General features: G+C 40.6%; 1 protein-coding gene across 13 annotated transcripts in view; it reads left to right on the top strand.

The window, feature by feature from the left end:
* Positions 1-22,051, top strand: part of obscnb (obscurin, cytoskeletal calmodulin and titin-interacting RhoGEF b) — a 62,383-nt gene that overhangs the window by 26,991 nt on the left and 13,341 nt on the right. For 3 of the 13 annotated variants that reach the window (XM_085378830.1, XM_085378832.1, XM_085378836.1), the window contains 18 exons: positions 114-380; positions 543-809; positions 983-1,249; positions 1,423-1,689; positions 2,390-2,455; positions 4,973-5,053; positions 7,222-7,293; positions 9,072-9,338; positions 10,731-10,997; positions 11,354-11,632; positions 12,197-12,454; positions 12,631-12,897; positions 13,046-13,318; positions 15,823-16,089; positions 16,319-16,594; positions 16,704-16,976; positions 21,507-21,797; positions 22,020-22,049. In XM_085378830.1, coding sequence (XP_085234956.1) covers positions 114-380; positions 543-809; positions 983-1,249; positions 1,423-1,689; positions 2,390-2,455; positions 4,973-5,053; positions 7,222-7,293; positions 9,072-9,338; positions 10,731-10,997; positions 11,354-11,632; positions 12,197-12,454; positions 12,631-12,897; positions 13,046-13,318; positions 15,823-16,089; positions 16,319-16,594; positions 16,704-16,976; positions 21,507-21,797; positions 22,020-22,049 — 4,035 coding nt within the window. Of the gene's footprint in view, positions 1-113; positions 381-542; positions 810-982; positions 1,250-1,422; positions 1,690-2,389; positions 2,456-4,972; positions 5,054-7,221; positions 7,294-8,149; positions 8,417-8,547; positions 8,815-9,071; positions 9,339-9,740; positions 10,011-10,730; positions 10,998-11,353; positions 11,633-12,196; positions 12,455-12,630; positions 12,898-13,045; positions 13,319-15,822; positions 16,090-16,318; positions 16,595-16,703; positions 16,977-21,506; positions 21,798-22,019; positions 22,050-22,051 lie in introns of all 13 variants that reach the window. The other 10 variants (XM_085378843.1, XM_085378831.1, XM_085378833.1 and 7 more) reach the window with 10 other exon arrangements.

The raw sequence follows: 22,051 nt of genomic DNA, 5'->3' as shown, positions 1-22,051 counted from the left end.
ATGCCACTGGTTTCTCAGTATTTGTTATTTAATAGTTGTATTTATTTTATGTGTATATTTGTATTTTATGTCATGACATATCACTGACTGGAAATGAACCAATAAATGCTCAGCCCAACCAGTGACCTTCAAACAGAAGCTGGAGAGCCAGCAGGCCGAGGAGGGAGCTGACATTATTCTGCACTGTGAGCTCTCTAAAGCTGGAGTCCCAGTAGAGTGGAAGAAAGGAATGCAGATCCTGAAGTCTGGAGAAAAGTTCCAGATGAAGCAGAAGTCCTCTGTGAATGAACTCGTGATTAACAAAGTGGTACCTGAAGACAGTGGAGACTACAGCTGTGTGTGTGGAGACCAGAAGACCACAGCTAGCCTGAGCATAAAGGGTAGGAAAAGGAATTTCACAGTTAGTTGGTGCAGTGGATTCAAATTTGCATGTTCTTGTGGATCCTTGTTTCTCACTTTGTTATTTTGTATTTTTGTTATGTGATATTTATGTTTTCTGTAATGCCCTGCCACTGATTACTAACCCACTAATAAATGCTCAGCCCAACCAGTCACCTTCAAACAGAAGCTGGAGAGTCAGCAGGCTGAGGAGGGAGCTGACATTAGTCTGCGCTGTGAGCTCTCTAAAGCTGGAGTCCCAGTAGAGTGGAAGAAAGGAACACAGGTCCTGAAGTCTGGGGAGAGGTACCAGATGAAGCAGAAGGCCTCTGTGAATGAACTTGTGATAGAAAAAGTGGTGCCTGAAGACAGTGGAGACTACAGCTGTGTGTGTGGAGACCAGAAGACCACAGCTAGCCTGAGCATAAAGGGTAAGAGAAGATGTATTTATTTATTTATTTTTGTTTTTGTATTATTATTTTTTTATTTCAAGCTGTCACTGTTTGCCTTTTGTGTTCTATGTTTTAAACCACTTTTGTCCCCCCCAAAATATATGTCATGTTGTGGGATATAACTTACTATTAATAAACTAATAAATGTTCAGCCCAACCAGTCACCTTCAGACAGAAGCTGGAGAGCCTGGAGGCCGAGGAGGGAGGCAGTGTTACTTTGCGCTGTGAGCTCTCTAAGGTTGGAGTCCCAGTAGAGTGGAAGAAAGGAACACAGGTCCTGAAGTCTGGGGAGAGGTACAAGATGAAGCAGAAGGCCTCAATGAATGAACTTGTGATAGAAAAAGTGGTGCCTGAAGACAGTGGAGACTACAGCTGTGTGTGTGGAGACCAGAAGACCACAGCTAGCCTGAGCATAAAGGGTAAGAGAAGATGTATTTATTTATTTATTTTTGTTTTTGTATTATTATTTTTTTATTTCAAGCTGTCACTGTTTGCCTTTTGTGTTCTATGTTTTAAACCACTTTTGTCCCCCCCAAAATATATGTCATGTTGTGGGATATAACTTACTATTAATAAACTAATAAATGTTCAGCCCAACCAGTCACCTTCAGACAGAAGCTGGAGAGCCTGGAGGCCGAGGAGGGAGGCAGTGTTACTTTGCGCTGTGAGCTCTCTAAGGTTGGAGTCCCAGTAGAGTGGAAGAAAGGAACACAGGTCCTGAAGTCTGGGGAGAGGTACAAGATGAAGCAGAAGGCCTCAATGAATGAACTTGTGATAGAAAAAGTGGTGCCTGAAGACAGTGGAGACTACAGCTGTGTGTGTGGAGACCAGAAGACCACAGCAAGTCTCAATATCAAGGGTAGGATTTGTGATTTAAATCTGTATTTAAAGTATATCAAATTTTCTTTGTAATACAGTAACAGTTCTCACCTTTTGTTTTTTCAGACTCTGACTTTTTTGTCACTACACCTGTTGTTTACATTTAAATGCAATGATAATACCGCGTGGATGATTGTCTTATATTTGACTGATTTTATCTCAACTGAAGCGCTTGTACTGTGGCACTTGCTTCTGCTTTGAAATTTCTCCGACTGTCTGTTTATTTAGTTGTTCTGTTTCTGATGGATAATGAAATGTCATTCATGTGGGTGTTACTCTATCTGTCACATTTTAGTGCATCATCAGGTTGAAACCAGTCTTCGTCTGAATTGCTTTTCTGCAGTGTACCTGCGTTTTGACAGTCTGACTTTTCCTTGAAGATTTCACTGCTTCTTCTTTTTCACTTCACCTATTTCAGGCAGCCTTACTTGTTGCTGCATTTTTGTGAGTTTTGGTTGTTTTCATCGGTGGTAGTCTTGGCACTGGATCTTATATTTATGTTGGTCTATAAACCTCTCTTGTCTACATTTCATCTGATCTGTTCTGTCGTGTTATATTGCAGTTATTGGCTCTGTTTTATGGGGTCTAATCATTCCTGAAACTCCCTTTTGTCAGATGATAGTTTTCAATTGATATATTGGTGAAGTACAGCGATCTGAAACAAAATTATTTCCTCTCAGCTGTGAAGCTGGCAGCTCCTCCTTCAGCTGCTACAGAATCTAAGAGGCAGGAAACCAAAGAAAAAGGTATGAAAGGATGATGGTGATGTAATAACATAACTGTCAGTGTTATGTTGCCCTGTCCAGCTTGATAATGGCCTCTGCGCTGCCATCTGCAATCCTCCTTTAAATTGTACCTGTATGCTGTGGCCTGTAAAATGCATGATAGATATATTTGTCAGTATGCTGTTTCCTAGATTTTGGCTGTATCGAATATTCCTTCTGTCTTACAATAGAGTATTTAGGTCTCTTTCCCTTAAGGCTACAATGCGTAATATCTATATCATATTTGTATTTCAGAATCTCTGTCTGTAGTTGCTAAAGACAAGCACAAAAGGCAAGAGATACAGTGGGACAAAAAAGTATTTAGTCAGCCACCGATTGTGCAAGTTCCCCCACCTAAAATGATGACAGAGGTCAGTAATTTGCACCAGAGGTACACTTCAACTGTGAGAGACAGAATGTGAAAAAAAAATCCATGAATCCACATGGTAGGATTTGTAAAGAATTTATTCGTAAATTAGGGTGGAAAATAAGTATTTGGTCACCTCAAACAAGGAAAATCTCTGGCTCTCACAGACCTGTAACGTCTTCTGTAAGAAGCTTTTCTGTCCCCCACTCGTTACCTGTATGAATGGCACCTGTTTGAACTCATCATCTGTATCAAAGACACCTGTCCACAGCCTCAAACAGTCAGACTCCAAACTCCGCCATGGCCAAGACCAAAGAGCTTTCGAAGGACACCAGGAAAAGTATTGTAGACCTGCACCAGACTGGGAAGAGTGAATCTACAATAGGCAAGCAGCTTGGTGTGAAAAAATCAACTGTGGGAGCAATCATCAGAAAATGGAAGACATACAAGACCACTGATAATCTCCCTCGAGCTGGGGCTCCACGCAAGATCTCATCCCGTGGGGTCAAAATGATCATGAGAACGGTGAGCAAAGATCCCAGAACCACACGGGGGGACCTGGTGAATGACCTGCAGAGAGCTGGGACCAAAGTAACAAAGGTCACCATCAGTAACACACTACAACGGCAGGGAATCAAATCCCGCAGTGCCAGACGTGTTCCGCTGCTGAAGCCAGTGCATGTCCAGGCCCGTCTGAAGTTTGCCAGAGAGCACATGGATGATACAGCAGAGGATTGGGAGAATGTCATGTGGTCAGATGAAACCAAAGTAGAACTTTTTGGTATAAACTCAACTCGTCGTGTTTGGAGGAAGAAGAATACTGAGTTGCATCCCAAGAACACCATACCTACTGTGAAGCATGGGGGTGGAAACATCATGCTATGGGGCTGTTTTTCTGCCAAGGGGACAGGACGACTGATCCGTGTTAAGGACAGAATGAATGGGGCCATGTATCGTGAGATTTTGAGCCAAAACCTCCTTCCATCAGTGAGAACTTTGAAGATGAAACGAGGCTGGGTCTTCCAACATGACAATGATCCAAAACACACCGCCCGGGCAACAAAGGAGTGGCTCCGTAAGAAGCATTTGAAAGTCCTGGAGTGGCCTAGCCAGTCTCCAGACCTCAACCCCATAGAAAATCTGTGGCGGGAGTTGAAAGTCCGTGTTGCTCGGCGACAGCCCCAAAACATCACTGCTCTCGAGAAGATCTGCATGGAGGAATGGGCCAAAATACCAGCTACTGTGTGTGCAAACCTGGTAAAGACCTATAGTAAACGTTTGACCCCTGTTATTGCCAACAAAGGTTATGTTACAAAGTATTGAGTTGTATTTTTGTTATTGACCAAATACTTATTTTCCACCCTGATTTATGAATAAATTCTTTACAAATCCTACCATGTGGATTCATGGATTTTTTTTTCACATTCTGTCTCTCACAGTTGAAGTGTACCTCTGGTGCAAATTACTGACCTCTGTCATCATTTTAGGTGGGGGAACTTGCACAATCAGTGGCTGACTAAATACTTTTTTGCCCCACTGTAAATGAGATGGTAGAAGGTAATTTTCAATAGTCTCGACTTGTTTGCTAGTTTATCCTGTTTCCATTGTGCCTTTGCAGTGAATCAGTGTATGCACAGCAGCTCTTTGTTGAAAGGAGTCACAAATTAAGTAAATGAAGCCATTAGGGACTTTGTACCTCTGTGTTTGGCTGCTGACCTTTGCCAAAGAGAGAAAGTTGTTGGGTCATGACTTAGCTTAAATTGTCTTGTTGCTTTCTGGCGTAATTTCTATTTAGTTTGCTTTGTTTTTTGTGGGACTGCTGTTGATTTGCTGCTGGAAAACTGCTGTTGATTTGCACTTACTGATGTTTTGGTCTTTGTCATGTTTTTGTGGTTTGCGCTATTTTTGCAGAAAAAAAACAGCAATATTTTCAGTCTCCACATCTGTGGATTTGTGTGGTCACTAGATTATTTTGTTGCATGGAGGCTGACGTAGTATGAAGATATGAAGCTGTCTTTGATTCCATTAGCTGTTTGTGTTTCTGCTCTTGATGAGACTTGAATTACATGTTTCTGCTGCTTTACTGTGACAAATTCAAATGATGGGACCAATGTTGTGTTCAATCGTTTTAGCGGGGACATTGACAACAACTGAACAAACTCCTAAACAGGATTTTCAGGGACATTCAAGAGAGCTTAAAGTGGGAAGTGAAGGTAATGCAGTGCGTGTTTGCATGGATTTTTCTGGACACTGCAAGAGCAGTGAGAAAATTCAGTTGCAGTCTTTTAAAATGTTGTGCGCAGTCCTGTCAGTCTTTGCTTCAGTGTGTGCTCATCTATATGTACTGTGAGGTGAATGGCAAAAATACAGAATGAAGTTGGCTTTCGTTGTATGTTTTTATTGTGCCAGCTGCATTGTGTTGTGTGTTAAACAGGGAACATTTTGTTGTGTTTGTGACGCATTTTGTGTCGGATCACTGAGATAATGGTCTGAGGTGTTTTTGTTTTTTGTTGTTGCTTGTAGGTTTTTTCATTTTGAAATATTTCAGTGCTTCATGTCATCACAGATATTAACCCCCCACAACCGCCCCGAATTATTTTTACCTCCACTGTTAGGGAAAATGTTCTAAAACACTTCTTCAGTAAAGACTCAGAGAAGAGAAACACACAGAAGTTCTTGCTAGCAAGGGCAGCCTCCACACTAAGAGACTCCAGTGAGAGAACTGCCCTGGTCTTTATTTATACTCTTGAGCGTATGTGTGTGTGTATGGTGTGTGTGTGGTGTGTGTGTGTGTGTGTGTGTGTGTGTGTGTGTGTGTCACTGCTGATCAAAAGGGTCATATAACATACAAACACAAAAGGTACATCCTTGGTCATAAAGAGGGTAGTCTCCCCCACCCTAGATGGCACGGTGAGGAAGTCCAGCAGTTAAAGCACTTAGACTGAAACAGACATAGCTACGTTAAAACAATAAAACAAGGTGCGACCTCTCCCACGCTCCCAGGCGTGGGGGTGCATTCCTGGGATGCACCCCAAGCCTGCAGCCTGTTAGAGATCACACACAATTAATTATATGCCTCTAAGTATACATGGTTGAATATTTTCTAATACAAATAACTACATGCAGTATTCTACCATATGCAAACTTATATCACTAAAAGATTATACTGACTACTAAATACAATTTTCCATTGACATCCACCAAGAAGGTTTTGTTTTTGGTAGCAGTGGTTTGCGTGCTTCTGTGTGTGTGTGTGTGTCATTCGTTAGTAAACGCAATAGCTCGAAAAGTTTTGAATGCATTCTGATAAAACTTTGTAGGGGTGTAGAGTGGGGGCATGTTATCAGTCCTTTGAAAATCTCTTACATGCACCCTTTAATGTGAGCTTAATCATTTATCGGTCAGTAATCGACAAAAAAACATATCTTAGAAACTATGGCTCCGTGTGTGTGGTGTGTATTGTCAATTTACAGAATAAGAATTTAAAGTATCATACTCCTATTAATCTACTTCAAGATTAATCGATTGATCTGAATGTCAAAGTGATAATAATGCTATATAGTGCTATTTAAAGCTGTTTAAACGTCTTACTGTCATTGTTTTTATTGACAACATATAGGGAATGATATATGGAGATCCTAAATATCGTGTTACATCTGATCTCTTTTTAAGGCTAAATAACAATAAAATAACTGAAATACATGTGGATACATTTTATGAAAATAACCAAAAAATCTTTAAAAATTATGCTTAAAATTCTAATGACTTTGTTTGGATCGTATACATTTAGGAAATGATACCCGTATATGGGGATTGTAAATCACATTATAGTTTGCATTCAAATGTCGTGTCACATTTGACCTCTGACCTCACTTTTATGTGTCACATTTACCTTTATTTCAAGTTGACCCCAAGATGTGTTATATTTTTCAAGACAATACTGTCAAGAGGACGATAATGAGCTGCCTTGATAGTTGGAAATATAATAACTATCTAATAGGATGATATTATAAAATAAGGTCAAATTATTAATGTCCAGTTATTTACTCTTCCTTTATTTCCACTACCTACCCCTACGTGTTTGTGTAATCAGAGTAAACATCTGTCCTGCTGTCCTTATCTGATTTATACTGCACTGATTATTAAAGTAGCTTTAAAAAGAACAAAGAAAACAACATGAAATTACACAAAATACAATAATATTCCCTTAAAATAGAGACTAGAGAGTGTGCTGCCTTGGTGGAGGTTTGTACTCTCTGAGAACTTCGGATCACATAAGAATGTGCGACATTCGTGTTTGTGTCTGTGCCTTTCTAATTCTGGCTCTTGTGTTAAAGTTACGCTAGAACTCCAGTTGTAAGATTATTGTGTTTTATCCCAGCTGATAAGCCTTTTGCTGGAACCACTGACAAACCAGCTACCCAGCGACAGGGGACCAAAGAGCAGCTCGCGGGTACGCAAAGACTTGACTTTTGCATTGACCAGCAGGTTTCTTGCTGTACAGTACACTTTATTGCTACATTACTCTCATTGTTAGTTTTGCTGCATGCTTGTGTTTTCGTCACATTGTTTGGCGGATTGAAATATGTTTGACTGTAGCTTGTCTGTGTGACTTTTTTAAAGTTAGTTAAATTGATTTCTAAGGTTAAGTCAATTTAAAAGCAAACAATTCGATGTTGTCTGAGTTTTTCTAAAGAACTTCAAGTCTGAAGTTGCACTTTGGATATTTGTAAATCATTCACTGTTGATTTTTATAGACTTTCTTCTGTATTTTACTAGTTTGTTAACAAGCATTTTCTCTTATTTATCCTAAACATCACCATTCTTCTTGTGTTTGTTTGGTACTGTGTTTATGACTGAAGGTAAACCTGCTGGTTTTGATGTCATCCCTCTGCTACAGCTGGATACCAGAGCGCTGGAATGAAATTAGTGGCACTGTGCTTTCTTTATTCTCCTTGTTTTGTTTTTATTCAGCCGAATTGGTTGTTACTCACTTGTTATTACCTCTGAATACCAGATTTGCAGAATTATCTTCTTGTTCTTCTCAAACAGGAATAGTTGAGAGCTGTATTTGACAGACTTTTAAGTGCTATGTTTCGAATAGGCAGAGGTGTACCTGCCCTGACTGTGTATCAGTGTTATTTGTGTTTGTGCAATAGAGCTACCATATTGGATGCTTTTTATATTTTCTATTTTTGTTTTTAGTAGGTTAAAAATTATATTTTTATACCAAACTAATCTTTTGTTATTAAATCCTATGGGTTACCATAATACATACCAACAGATTATTTTATCTATTTAATCCCAAGTTCTTCCAGTCATATTCATTCGAGACCTGGAGAGCCAAGTAGCTGAAGAGGGAGGTAGTGTTACCCTGCACTGTGAGCTATCAAAACCTGGAGTCCATGTAGAGTGGAAGAAAGGATCAGAAGTCCTGAGCTGTGGAGAAAAGTACCAGATAAAACAAAAAGGATTCTGTCATGAGCTGCACATTCTTGATTTGAGGCCTGGAGATACAGGAAGCTATTCCTGCTCTTTAGAGGATACAATAAGCTCAGCATCTCTGGTTGTAAATGGTAGGATGAAGCTATCGCATGTTTTCTTCTTCTTCCAACAAGTCCTTCATTTGTTACTTCATTTCTCCTTTCTTCATCATCCCTGTTCCTTTTTGCATAATTACTCCGTTTTCCTTTTTTTTGTCCATCAGCTCTTCCAGTTATTTTCACAAAAGAGCTGGAAAGCCAAACGGCTGATGAGGGTGACAGTGTCACCCTGAACTGTGAACTATCTAAAGCTGGTGTTCCTTTGGAGTGGAGGAAGGGAGAACTTGGTCTTTGTCCTTGTGCAAAGTATGAAATTAGACAAAAAGTACACCTGGCTACACTAATAATCCATGATGTTGACTCAGAGGATTCTGGGAGTTACACATGTGATGCCGGTGATCGTCGTAGCACTGCACAGCTAGCTGTGAAGGGTATGCTGTTGTTAGTAGTTTAAACATAGTGGCAATAGTGACTTTTTGGTTGATCTTTATTAGAATGTTGCTCGAAATATCTGACTTGACCTTAGGGTTAATACTCTAAACTCTAAACTAAAGTATGTAGCTTTGACTCCAACTTCTGCTGCTTACTTCTTCACATGTGCGAGTTGAAGGCTAAAACTTGGCCTAAGTGTATTCATTCTTTCATTTCTCCTAAAATATTTCCCTCATTTTTTCTCACTTTTCTACAGCCAAGCCTGTCCTTTTCAAAACCCAGCTACAGAACCTTGAAGGACAAGCAGGAGAGAGCGCCTGTCTTCGTTGTGAAATCACAAAGCCGGGGGTCAGTGTGGTCTGGAGGTGTGGTGATCGGGTGCTGGCATCCAGCAGCAAGTATCACCTGAAGCAGGAAGGGACTGTAGTTGAGCTTATTATCTACAAACTGCAAGGAACTGACTCAGGAGAGTACTCCTGTGATACAGGCAGGCAGAAGACTTCAGCTGTCCTCACTGTGAAGGGTAGGATTTTTTCTATTTAAGACTCCTCCTCCCATGCACTCTCTTGAGCTGGAGCCCAGTCATCCTTCATTTCCAACATACTCCCTCTTATTGACCATCTTCTCACAGAACAACACTTGAGCATGAAGTGTTTTCAGTGTTCAAGAAAACTTGCTCGTCTCATATTCCGTAGCACCTCACTCTTTTGTGCACTTCTTGTTATTTGTATGCACTTTTCTCTTGAGCTCAATCACTGATTTCACCATTTGAGCCTTTCACATTTCTGTCTTCACAAATATTAACAAACACTACTCTGTTTTCTTCACTTGGCACTGGTAATTGTAGCTCAGCAGAAATCTTCATAAATGATCAACTTGAACTTCACCAAACGTTGTGTGCTTCTAAACTGTATTTGTCAAACAGAGGTCGAGGTTAAAGTACTGAAATTCTTGGAGAGCTGCGTTGTGTACGAGGGTGAAGATGTCTGCTTTGAGTGTCTGGTTTCTCATGAGGAGGCACCAATGGCACTGTGGAAACTCCAGGATGTCCCTCTGCAGAATAATGAAATGAACCTGATCAAGGCTGAGGGCCGGCTGCACAGCCTCACACTCAGAGGCGTCACTACAGCTGATTCGGGGACAGTAACTTTCACTGTGGGAAACCACACTTCCACAGCTTCTCTGACAGTCAGAGGTAAGGGAATTGTAGGCAATGTATTCCTTGGGAACATCTTCCAGTTGGCTTCTACAATAATTTTGGGACTATCTTCTGCTCATTTGCTGTCAGTCTTCTTGTTTTTGGATACTTTCTCTCTATTTTTTCAGAAGTTCTTAAAAGCAACAACTGTCTTGTTATCTTTTCATCTTGCTATGGCATCTAAAGAAAATTCTCACTTTCCATTACATTTCTATTTCCAGAGTACATGCATGCTTACCTTACTTTCCATTGAACTTGGAACTAATAAAACTCTTTTACTTTTCATTTTAGTACTAAAATTACATATTGGTCTTGTTGATCAATGTGTTTTCATCCAGTAAATTTTTGTACATCACCGAATGCTGTTATAACTGTTGTTTTACTTTTCTTCAGTTAAGCTGAAGCTGGAAGTGTTGAGTCTTTGACTTTTTCATGTTTGGGGTTACTTGGATTAAGGATTTAAGACATGCACCATGCACCACCAACAGCAAAACTGTTCTGATTGTTGAGTTTTTTCTGATTAGTTGTATTTGTGACTTTCTTTAAACTTATGAATGGGTGGATTGTAGGTCTCCTTGGAGCACATTGATTGATTGTATGTAAATTTTGGAAGGACTGTGCAGCCTCGCTGTGGATTATAGTGTGTTTTCTGGTGTCAGTGTTCACTTTCTAAAGTTTTAAAGTCTGTCATCGTAATGAAATTGGTGTCTCTGGCAGCTGCACCTGTAGTATTCAAGAAGGAGCTGAAAAGTCAAGAGGCCAAAGAAGGTGGCGAAGCCTCTCTGTCCTGTGAGGTATCAAGCCCTGATCACAAGGTGACCTGGTGGAAGGGCTCAACTCTTCTCACACAGGGAGAGAAATACACCATGGAGCAAAAAGCAACCACTCACATTCTGATCATACACAAGCTGATCATGGAGGATAGTGGGGAATATACCTGTGATACTGGAGACCAGAAAAGCACTGCTACCCTGACTGTAAAAGGTAACAGAGCACATCTTCATCTATCATCTGTCTGTGTCTCTCATTTCCTTTCCTCTTGTCTTCATCCTTCCTGAAGTTCATATTCACCGCATTATCAAGTACTGGAGAAAAGTGTATCCTCTACTCACAGCTAATTCTCTTGGATTCACAGATTTAGAGAATCCAGTGCTTTACTGGAATTATCTGATTTTATTTATATGCATTGTTGATAGTTTAGTAGCTCTAGGGTGTTAAAAAACACCACATCTGGGAATGACATGTTGAGTAAGCATATGCCCTCATAGTCATGATGTCTGGAAGCTCTGCACAGAACTGATCTCTGATCTCTCATCATCCATCATCCCATTCACCCTCAGAGCATGTGCGAATCATTCGAGAACTCTGCGACATTACTGTGACCACTGGGAAAGACGCCGTCTTTGAGGTTGAGCTGTCACACTCTGGTGTCACCAATGGGGAATGGTGGCTTTCAGACAACCTGCTTCAAAATAATGATCTGAATCAAATGAGCATTATAGGGAGAGTGCACCGCTTGGTCCTCAAGATGGTAACCACGGATGAATCTGGAGATGTTGCCTTCGTGGTGGGAGAAGAGAAGAGTGTGGCCTGTCTTCTGGTGGAGGAGAAACCCAAAGGTAAAGGAGATGAGAGTTTTCACCCTCAGAGCCATTTTCATCAAAAACCACAAATTATTATTATTCTTTTTCAAATCCACTGGCATTTCACATTTTTTGTATTTTCATTAAATATATTTTATAGTATTTATTAATTTTAAAGGGCTGATAGAGGTACTTTAGCTCAACAAAGCAATACTACTGTAAATTGTATGTTTTAAAACTGGGTAGTTTCAGATATATATAATGTAGTTCTGCAGCATAGTTATTATTGTGACTGTATTTCCCATTTGGTGAGGTAATACATTTCTTACATTAGTCTTTGGTGCCCAGCCGTTAAATTCTGTATGTAATTTTCATCCCTGTGCTTGTTTATTAGTCTAGCTGGACATGGATTTAAAGTAAATTTGACTGCTTGCTAGAAACATACAAACACAACACAATAATTCTACGTTTTTTTTAATTGTCATATTATTTTATGTATAATTTGTGTTACAGTAGTGCACAGAAATCAAGAATGAAAGCATAATGCCAGTGCAGAACGGAAAAGGTTGCATATAAATGCTACTTGTCCTGTATTTGCAGTGCTAATATTAGAGAAGCCACACAACACTGTTGCATTAGAAGGTGAAACGGTCACTTTGGCCTGCACCATCTCTGACCCCAGTGGTAAGGTTACATGGATCAAAAACAATGTGGCCCTCCAAGCGGGTCTCAAGTATGACCTGAAGAAGAATGCAGCATTTCATCAGCTTCGTATTCACAACCTGGTGGCTGAGGACGCCGGAACGTATACCTGCGACACTGGGGATGCACAGTGTGATGTCACGCTGACTGTGGAAGGTAAAAACATTGGATTGAAATGGACAACTAAAATATTCTTGAACGTCCACCTCCTTCAACCACCCAGTATAGTCTGAAGCCCTCAGGGATGTTTCTCTCATCATCTCCACTATTTGACATCGAACTTGCCATCTCAATATGTTATATCAACTTTTCTTACTTTAAACTCTCACCAGGTGCCCCAGTCTTCTTCCAGACAGAGCTCAAGAACCAGGATGCCATAGAGGGTGATGATATTACTCTGCACTGTGAGCTCTCTAAGCCGTGTGTTTGTGTTGAGTGGAGGAAAGGAGGATTAGTCCTCCGGCCTGGTAAGAAGTATGAGATGAGACAGTCAGGGTGTATTCAAGAGCTCTGTATATGGAATCTGGAGCCTGATGACAGTGGCTACTACACCTGCGATGCAGGAGACCAGCTCACTACAGCTTCTTTAGCAGTGCAAGGTAGCCTCCCATTCAGTACTGTTGCAGTTTTTCTTAATTGTGAAACTTCTATCTGGCTCATATGTTGTGTGTTTTTTGTTTAGAGTTGGCATTATGATGATTATGAGTACATTTAAGGCTCAATGTATTCATATTTTCCACTCAACAGCAAAAGAAGTCTTCATTGTTTCTGGCCTTAAGTCCACCGATGTTTTTGTTGGCGAATGGGCAACTTTCTCCTGCCAGCTCTCTGGTAAAGCCCACGGCAAGGTGCAGTGGTGGCTGGATGGCAGCTTGTTGGAGAACAGCCCCTTTAGTGAGATAGGGCTGGCCCAGGGCCACATCCACACACTCACCTTAAAGAACCTGGCCACAGATGACTCTGGCACTGTCACCTTCAAAGCTGGCAGTTTAACATCAACAGCCAAGCTCTTGGTCAAAGGTATCATGAAAATGTTAACTGCAGACTGAGATAAGCTTTTTCCCAGAGACTGAGATAAAACAGTCTCTTTTAGTCTTATACAATCTCTAAGGATCCTGCAGTGTTTTAATTCTACATTTAAAATCTTAATGGGTCAATTTTCCTACTTCAGTATTCCTTATTATTTTGAATTAAATAGTAGAAGCAGGAAACTAATATATTTATGTTTTCTATCTAATAACTGGCATTTACTACAAAAAAATGTGCCATTCTTAGTGAAGAATATGGGGTTATATACTATGAAATATAATCATATTTCATATATAATCATATTTTTTACTGCAGGGTTCCATCCAGCTATTTGACATATTAGTGCTCCATCATGCATGAGAAGCAGTAGTTTGCATTTCATTAATAATAAGAAGTTATGTTTTATGCAATATGCTTTGATATAATCTAAAAAATACAACTGGGTGCAGCACCACAGTAAAGCTTTAGGAACCTTTTCGACTCAATTAACTAGTATTAAAAATGCTGCTCTTCTTTTGAATGTAGGGCTGCTGAAATGATGAAAAATAATAATCACGGTTATGTTTCTCACTTTGAAACACAATCAGATTTACTAATTTTGTGGAGCATTGTTATACCTTAAGAAGTACTTTCTGATGCATCATCATTGACGTGTAAACAATGAGTATAATTACACAATAGTGAAAAGGACAACTAGAGAGCAACTTGCAATGGGATCACACAAGCCCCCACACCTGGTCTGACTAAATCTAGCAACGTTGTGACAGTTTTGTTGATAAAATCCTTTACAAAAGGATATAAACACTAGTTTTCTAATGATGCTAGCCTTATATTGTTCACATTCAAGCTACAGTAGACAGACCTCACTTTGAGCCTGGTGTAAAACAGAACACAAAAGGATTGATTCAGAGTGATGCTCTGGTCTAAAACCTCTCCCAAGGAGGTGATGTTTTTAGAGGCATTAGTGTGCATGTGTGTTTCCTACAAGGTCAGTAGATCAATCTGAGGGTTAAAGTGACAATAATGATATATATGGAGGTATTTAAAACTATGTTTCTTACTGCCATCATTTGTATTGTCAGTATATGGGCATGTGTGTGCATTGAGTTCTTCTTCAAGATAAAATAATGTTGAAACTTAATAATGATAATAATGTATTTTATCTTTAAAAGTATGCTTTAAATTTTACTGCCTTTGTTTGTATTGACAACATTTGGGAAATAATACTGGTATATGGGGATAAATTTTTTTAAATACAACATTATAGTTTGCATCCAAATATCATCTGAAATTTGAAAAATTATTCTCAAAATTATATCAAGTGTGTTAAAAGGATTTTAACAAGGGAGGTGTCCAAAAGTACTTCTAGAAAACAAAATGAATATATACAACATACAGTACTACTCTCTTGAAAAGTAAATACTGCCCAGGTTTGGACTCTCGGAGTGCTTCTTATTAGTTTAGTCTTCATTGTGAGTCCCTTGTGGTTTAGTCAGTCTAGCTATCAGGCTAGCTGACCTTTTGGCTGGTGGGTGGTGTTTCTGGTCCACATCCTGTGACTTTTTGTGTTTGATTTTCCTGCTTTAACATCTTGCCGGTTTTTTCATGCTCAATTTAAGGTTATATGCCCAGATTCAAGCTTTAATTACACTCGTATCTATACAGTATACTATTATCCATATTCTGACTGCAAATGTTGTAGCCAAACAGCTATTAAAGTTGTAAGCAGCTCCTTTTAACCATGCCTTCAACAACAGGGAAGGGAAGACCAATTAATACAAGAATGCTGAAAACAAGCATCATCAATCTGGGATTTCTTCATTCATTTTAAGCTTTTTTTAAGCATGATCGTGATTATTACAATGTTAACCTGCAGCCCTAACTGTAAGTATCCCTCAGTAATATAAATAAGAAGCCTGTCTTATTTGATGTTTGGATTCAGTAAAAAAAACAAACATAATCTAGATCTGGCTTCCGCCATGTTAAAGTTCACAGATGGTGAACCAGAATATTGAAATGCTTGAAAGAAAGTGCTGCTCCACCCATCCATACAGGCCGGCTGCTCTCAAATAGTCATGCTCTATTCATCTCCTCTGTCCCATCCTACCAAACCCTTCTTCTAACCTTCCAGCATTAAAATCTCTAACTCTTGTAGATACACTTTGAGTTTGGCATTTCTATCTACTATCACTCCCTTCTTCTCTATGAGCTGCCAGTAAGTCTTGACCCTTGGTTGTGAACTTTGACTGTTGGACTTTTTGACCCCCTGAGAGCTTATGTAGGTTAATGCATTGGACGATTTGAAAATACATAAAAATATACATAGAGTATTGGTACCTTACAATCAGTAATTTCAAAATAGTATCACTCACATATTTACACTCAGACATGCTTTTGGGGGTTATAAAGCTCTTATGTCAGTCGGCATGGCCCGCTTTTATCCTTACATCTCATGGCCAGGATTTGATCCTATGATCCCCTGACCCCAACCTCAGATCCCACAGTTGAAGTGGTGAGCGAGATGGAGGACCTTCGGGTGGTTGAAAACCAGCCGGCTGAGTTCATCTGCCAGTACTCAAGACCAGTGAAGGCTCAGTGGAAGAAAGATGGGCAGCCTTTGCAGCCTGATGGCCGAAGGGTGGTAGTGGAGCAGGACTGGAATGTGGCTCGCTTGTACATTAGCCATGTGTCTGCTGAGGACAGGGGCACATACTCCTGTGAGGCAGAGGGGACCTGCGTGGTCGCTTCACTTCATGTGGAAGGTGAGCTTCCCTCCACATGGAAAAAGCACCAGGCTTTAGGGGATCTTCTCTGCTTCTTCCCAGAAAAACGTCTTTGGAAAAAAAAAACCAAAACAGGCCTTTTACTCATCATCACAGCATTTTTGCTCTTGGTTGACAAAGGCTTAACTATTTTACTTTTGTCTTTGAGAACTGCAGTCCTTTTATAATCTATTATAATTAAGTTACCATGGTTTCTTGCTTTCTACAGCCAAACCCATTACCATTGTTCAGGGCCTGGAGAATGTGGACACTTTTGATGGAGGCGAAGCGCTCTTTGAGTGTGCCCTGTCTCGTCCTGAGAGCAAAAACTGCCAGTGGCTCCTTGATGGCAAACCACTGAAAGAATCCCCGAATGCTGAGGTTGTATCATTCGAGAGCGGTCGTCGCCATCTGCTCCTGCTGAAAGAGCTGCGCGTCAAAGACAGTTGCACGGTGACTTTCAGAGCTGGCGCAGCGTCCACATCTGCCCAGCTCACTGTTAAAGGTAAGTCATCAAAATGAAGACTGTACAACAGTGAAGCTGTAGTAATATTATGATCTTGACTTTAGTCAGCTGTGAATTACGACTTTTTTGTGGATTTTTCCCATGTAAGGTTGGCAGTTGGCCATTGTGAAGGGTTTGGAGGACAGAGTGGCTGCAGTGGGGGAGAAAGTCGAGTTCTGTGTTGAGCTCACGGAGGTGGTCCCTACGACAGAAGTGGTCTGGTATGCTAATGGAGTTGAGCTGAAGCCCAGTGACCTCTGGGCTATGAGGGCCGATGGTCGGTCTTACCGCCTTGTCCTGAGACAGGCGCCTCTTTTGCCCCAGCAGGAAATTACATTTGCTGCCAGAGATGCTATCTCTCTGGCCAAGCTCACCATCATCAGTAAGTGTTTAATGTCTATGTCTATGTCTATGAAAAGATTAACAAATATCCCTTTAAACCTGTATATAGAGTTTACTCCAATTTTTTGTAATTCTGAGTTTCAACCAGGGAGCGCAGAACCAGAATTAAAATTTTGGACAATTCAGGGTATAGTAGGAAGCTAAGGTAATAAAAATCTTTTGAAGAAGTATTGAGCAGATATGGCATACCATCAAAGCTTCTTCTTAATACCTCCAACTGTGAAGTTTTATATTAGCTAGGCAGTTCAGTAGTAGTTTGAAGCTCTCTTCTTTATCCACACTCACAAAGGGGAGGTCTTGCTCCTCCCCTTTGTGAGTGTGGACGCTTCATCTCTTTGCTCTTGAATGCTTTGCTTCTTATATTGATTTTTATTGATTTTTATGCTGATTTTTTCCCTTTTTTCCGTGTGAGCTTACCTGCGATAACTTCTGGACACTTGTAGATCATTAGGACTAGAGTGTTCTTAACAGAAACAGCAACATTTTATGGTTACCTTGTCCTCAGCGCTCCGTGTGTCTGTGGCCTAGACACAGCTGAAGACTGATTACAGCGTCTGAGCACCGAGCAGCCTCAATAGCCTGGAAAGGTGCTAACCGCTAGGCTAACTAGCAACAAGATGCCTTCCCTCTCCACAGATGACTACCACAGCCTCCTGCAGAAGATTGCAGTACTGGAGACAAAAATTCATCGCTTAGAAGTAAACGTGGAGGTAAATGGACTGTGTGGAAATGAAACAACCTTGCCTTTGATTCAAAACAATGGCGATGAGCAAGCTAGTACACAGCTAAGGAGCACAGATAACATGACCAAGAAAGTAGACTCTGTGCATTATTATAAATCCTCAAGTGATAATCCCCCCTTAGACTGTCTTGGTGCAAAACCAAGACATAAATCATGTCTCCTGGAAGGGGGAGGACGTATCACAGGCAGGGCACAGCGAGCTGAAATCTCTGAAACCGACTGGCCTTCACTTCCTACGAGACAGAGAAGCTCTTCTACCCCTGTATACGGGAGGAAACAGGACTGGACAACCGTGAATAGGAAGGTTAACAACAAACCTCCAAAACAACTGAATGTGAAACTGCAGAACAGATTTGCTCCACTATCAAAGGACCCTGGATCTATATCGGACAACCATCCATCTAAAAGCAGCGAAATAAGGTCTGAAAATCTGTTGAAAAGTGAAAGGCCACAGGGAAAGCTAAAGGCTAGGCCTGAAACTCTGATTGTGGGTGACTCTGCCGTAAAGGATGTACAAAGGATGTGCGGTAAGAACACTAAAGTCCTCTGCTTTCCTAACGATATGGTCAACAACCTGAAGGAGAGAATTCTTCAAATTGCAGATGAATATCCAACTGTGACAAACATTGTTCTGCATACAGGGTCAAACGATGTGTCCAAACAACAGTCGGAGGTTCTGAAACGGGACTTTACTGGATTATTAAATACCGTAAACTCTCTGAATGCAGCTGTATTCATCAGTGGACCTGTACCGCCGGTCAGAGGAGGAGACGAGAGATTCAGCAGGTTGTTTACACTGAATAAATGGCTTATATCAGCATGTGCTGACCACTCAGTGCATTTTATCGACAACTTTAATATTTTTTGGGAACGCAGGCATCTGTTCAAAGCAAATGGATTTAATTTTAACAAGTCAGGGGTGAAACTGTTCACCTCCAATTTGTTTTATTCCATACGTCATCCATCCGTGCTTGGTGCCAAGGCTGAGATAAACGAGGAGTTATCTCATAAAGAGGAACAAACAGCACTCCAAGAACAGACAAAGCCCAGCAGAAACCTTGAGGAGGAGCTCCATTTGCCCCCACCCGGGAAGAGCCTCAGAAAGGAGAGACATCCATGGCATCTGAGGAAGAGCCTCAGAAAGGAGAGACATCTAAGGCAAGAAGAGGGGTCCCTATTTGCCTCCAACTCTCTCAACAACACCAACGACCAGGACAAGGGACCACGACCTTCCCCAGTCCCCCAAACCCCTGACAGGCCATCACCCTCCTCCCCCTCCCTTTCTCCCTCCTCCCCACACCTGAAATTCACTGAGGAGATGATGGAGCGGGTCAATGCTGGGCTCAGATCTACCCCCCGTCCCAATCCCTTTTTGTCCCCCATGTGTTTCCAGAATCACTAAAAACTGCTGTAATCAAACCTATACTGAAAAAGGACAATCTTGACAAGACACAAATGAACAACTACAGGCCGATCTCAAATCTCCCGTTTTTAAGTAAGATCATTGAAAAAGCAGTTTCTCAACAGCTCAGTTACTTCTTAAAACAGAATAATTGCTACGATGTCTTCCAGTCAGGTTTTAGACAGAACCACAGCACTGAAACCGCTCTGACCAAAGTGTTTAATGACATATGTCTGAATACAGACAGTGGAAAAATGTCGGTCCTAGTTTTACTGGATCTCAGTCCAGCATTTGATACAGTTGACCACAACATATTACTCAAACGACTGGAGAACTGGACAGGTCTTTCAGGAACTGTACTAAACTGGTTCAAAACATACGTAGAAAACAGGAAATACTTTGTATCAATAGGTAACTTCACATCCGAGCAGACAAGTATCACATGTGGAGTTCCCCAAGGTTCCATCTTGGGACCCCTTCTGTTTAACATCTACATGCTCCCACTGGCACAGATTATAAACAACAACAAAATAAACTATCACAGCTATGCAGATGACACACAAATATATATCACAATGTCACCAGGAGACCGAGGCCCTGTACAGGCTCTTGGTAAATGCATTGAGGAAATCAATGACTGGTTGTGCCACAATTTTCTCCAGCTAAACAAAAACAAAACTGAGGTAATAGTCTTTGGCGCCAAAGAAAAACGATTACAGGTCACCAGAGAACTTAAATCTATACATCTAAAAACCACAAACCAGGCGAGAAATTTGGGTGTAGTGATGGATGCAGACCTAAACTTAGAAAAACACATTAAGACAATAACAAAGTCAGCTTACTATCACCTCAAGAATATATCAAGGATAAAAGATCTGATGTCTCAACAGGACCTGGAAAAACTAGTCCATGCATTCATCTTTAGTAGGCTTGATTACTGTAACAGCATCTTTACAGGTCTACCTAAAAAATCAGTCAGACAACTACAGCTCATTCAGAACTCTGCTGCTCGAGTCCTCACTAAGACCAAAAAAGTGGACCACATCAGTCCAGCTCTGAGGTCCTTACACTGGCTGCCTGTCCGTCAGAGGATAGACTTTAAAGTTCTGATGCTGGCCTATAAAGCTCTGAATGGTTTAGGACCAAAATACATCAATGACCTCCTGACCCAGTATGAACCATCCAGATCCCTCAGGTCATCTGGATCCGGTCTTTTATCAGTTCCCAGAGTCAGAATCAGACATGGAGAAGCTGCATTCAGCTTTTATGCTCCTTATATCTGGAACAAACTCCCAGAAAGCCTCAGATCAGCTGAAACACTCAGTTTATTTAAATCCAGGTTGAAGACTCACCTGTTCTCAGCTGCATTTGAATAAAGCACCAAATCCACACTTTAAGCTTAAATTTCAAAACTTACATTTTAACTACTGATTTTATCTACTGTTCTGATTTTATCTGTTTTGATCTTATATACTGTTGTTTGTTTGTTTGTTTGTTTGTTAATTAGTTAGTTAGTTTATTTGCTTGTTTTAATCAATTTTAAATCATGCTTTTTTTTGTTCTTGTTTCTAATGTCTCTGTAAAGCACTTTGAATCACCTTGTTGTTGAATTGTGCTATACAAATAAACTTGCCTTGCCTTGCCTTGCCTTTATCCACCACTGAAGATTTCACTTTGAAATTTGTACAGTCTAGTGGCCTGGTGTCCGTCTTCAACAACATGTTTGCTAGTAGGTACAACGTGTCATTTCATAACATACTACATGCCACTAGTATGGAGAACAGATTTCAAATATTATGTAAACAAGAAACAATGGTCAGAAGTGTGGTCTTAAGTTCCAACACAAACTAAAGCAATATAAATGGATAAATAGGCAATGCATTGCTCCAACAAGGCTGTGTTAACGCTAATACTTTCAACATTTGCATTAAATGTAAGAATCTTTGTTCCCACTTTATGTGGGAATGCCCTCTGATTCAATCTTTTTGAAAAAGGCTGCTGGAAATATGTAACCAAATTTCTGAGTAATAGATTCCTCTTAATTGTAATTTATGCTTAGTAAATATTTATCCCAGATGGTGCTGTGATCTCTAAGAATATCAGGTCCTTACTTAACTTCTGCTTTTTGGAAGCCAAACAGTACAGAGCTTTCTCTTTGAAGAAGCAGCAAACCTGTGCAAATTTACAGCGGCCTAAGACATTCTTTAGAAAAGATAAGCTATCTAACAAAAACATGGAAAGTTCTGGAGCATTTGGAACACCTTCCATATAACTTTCATAACAGATTAACACTGTAGAGTATTTGGTTTTTAATTAGTGTTCATAAATATATCCAATGGCGGTTTTTCTTTTTCCCTTCCCCATAGCTGTGCCTGATCCTCCAGAGGATCCGGAGGTCCTCAGTAAGACAAAAAAGTCTGTTACCCTCTCTTGGTTCACACCTTTGCATGATGGAGGAAGTCCCATTCTGGGCTACAGAGTGGAGATCCGAATGGTAGACAGTGCCCTCTGGCTTCCATGTCATTCTGAGCCTGTGCGTAACACCGAATTTGTGGTTGAAAATCTCAGTCCAGGCAGTGCCTACAGGTTTAGAGTGGCAGCCATCAACAGAGCAGGGATAGGGGAGCCTGTTGAGCTGCCTCAGACTGTTCAGCTTGGTGAGTGAATGTACGCTTCACTTAACACAAGTAGCTGCTTTTTTCTGTGATGTTGTGTTTATAATTGCAATTGCAGTTCATGTTTTATGTCACATGGTGATATGAGATCAAGCTTTATGCAACTGCAACATTCTAGCCAAAGATGTAATGCTAGAAACCAAGGAATTTTGATATTTTATAAACTTTAATATCATTTGTTTTTCTTCTCTTCTTGAAACACAGAAGCACCTCCTCTGCCACCGATTACTCCAGGT

Source organism: Diplotaxodon limnothrissa, linkage group LG18 (assembly GCF_057381915.1).
Source record: "Diplotaxodon limnothrissa isolate DT_005_m linkage group LG18, D_limnothrissa_male_GT1.1, whole genome shotgun sequence".
Taxonomy (NCBI): domain Eukaryota; kingdom Metazoa; phylum Chordata; class Actinopteri; order Cichliformes; family Cichlidae; genus Diplotaxodon; species Diplotaxodon limnothrissa.
Note: the sequence above shows the minus strand (reverse complement) of the source record. Positions and strands in the feature narration are given on the sequence as shown.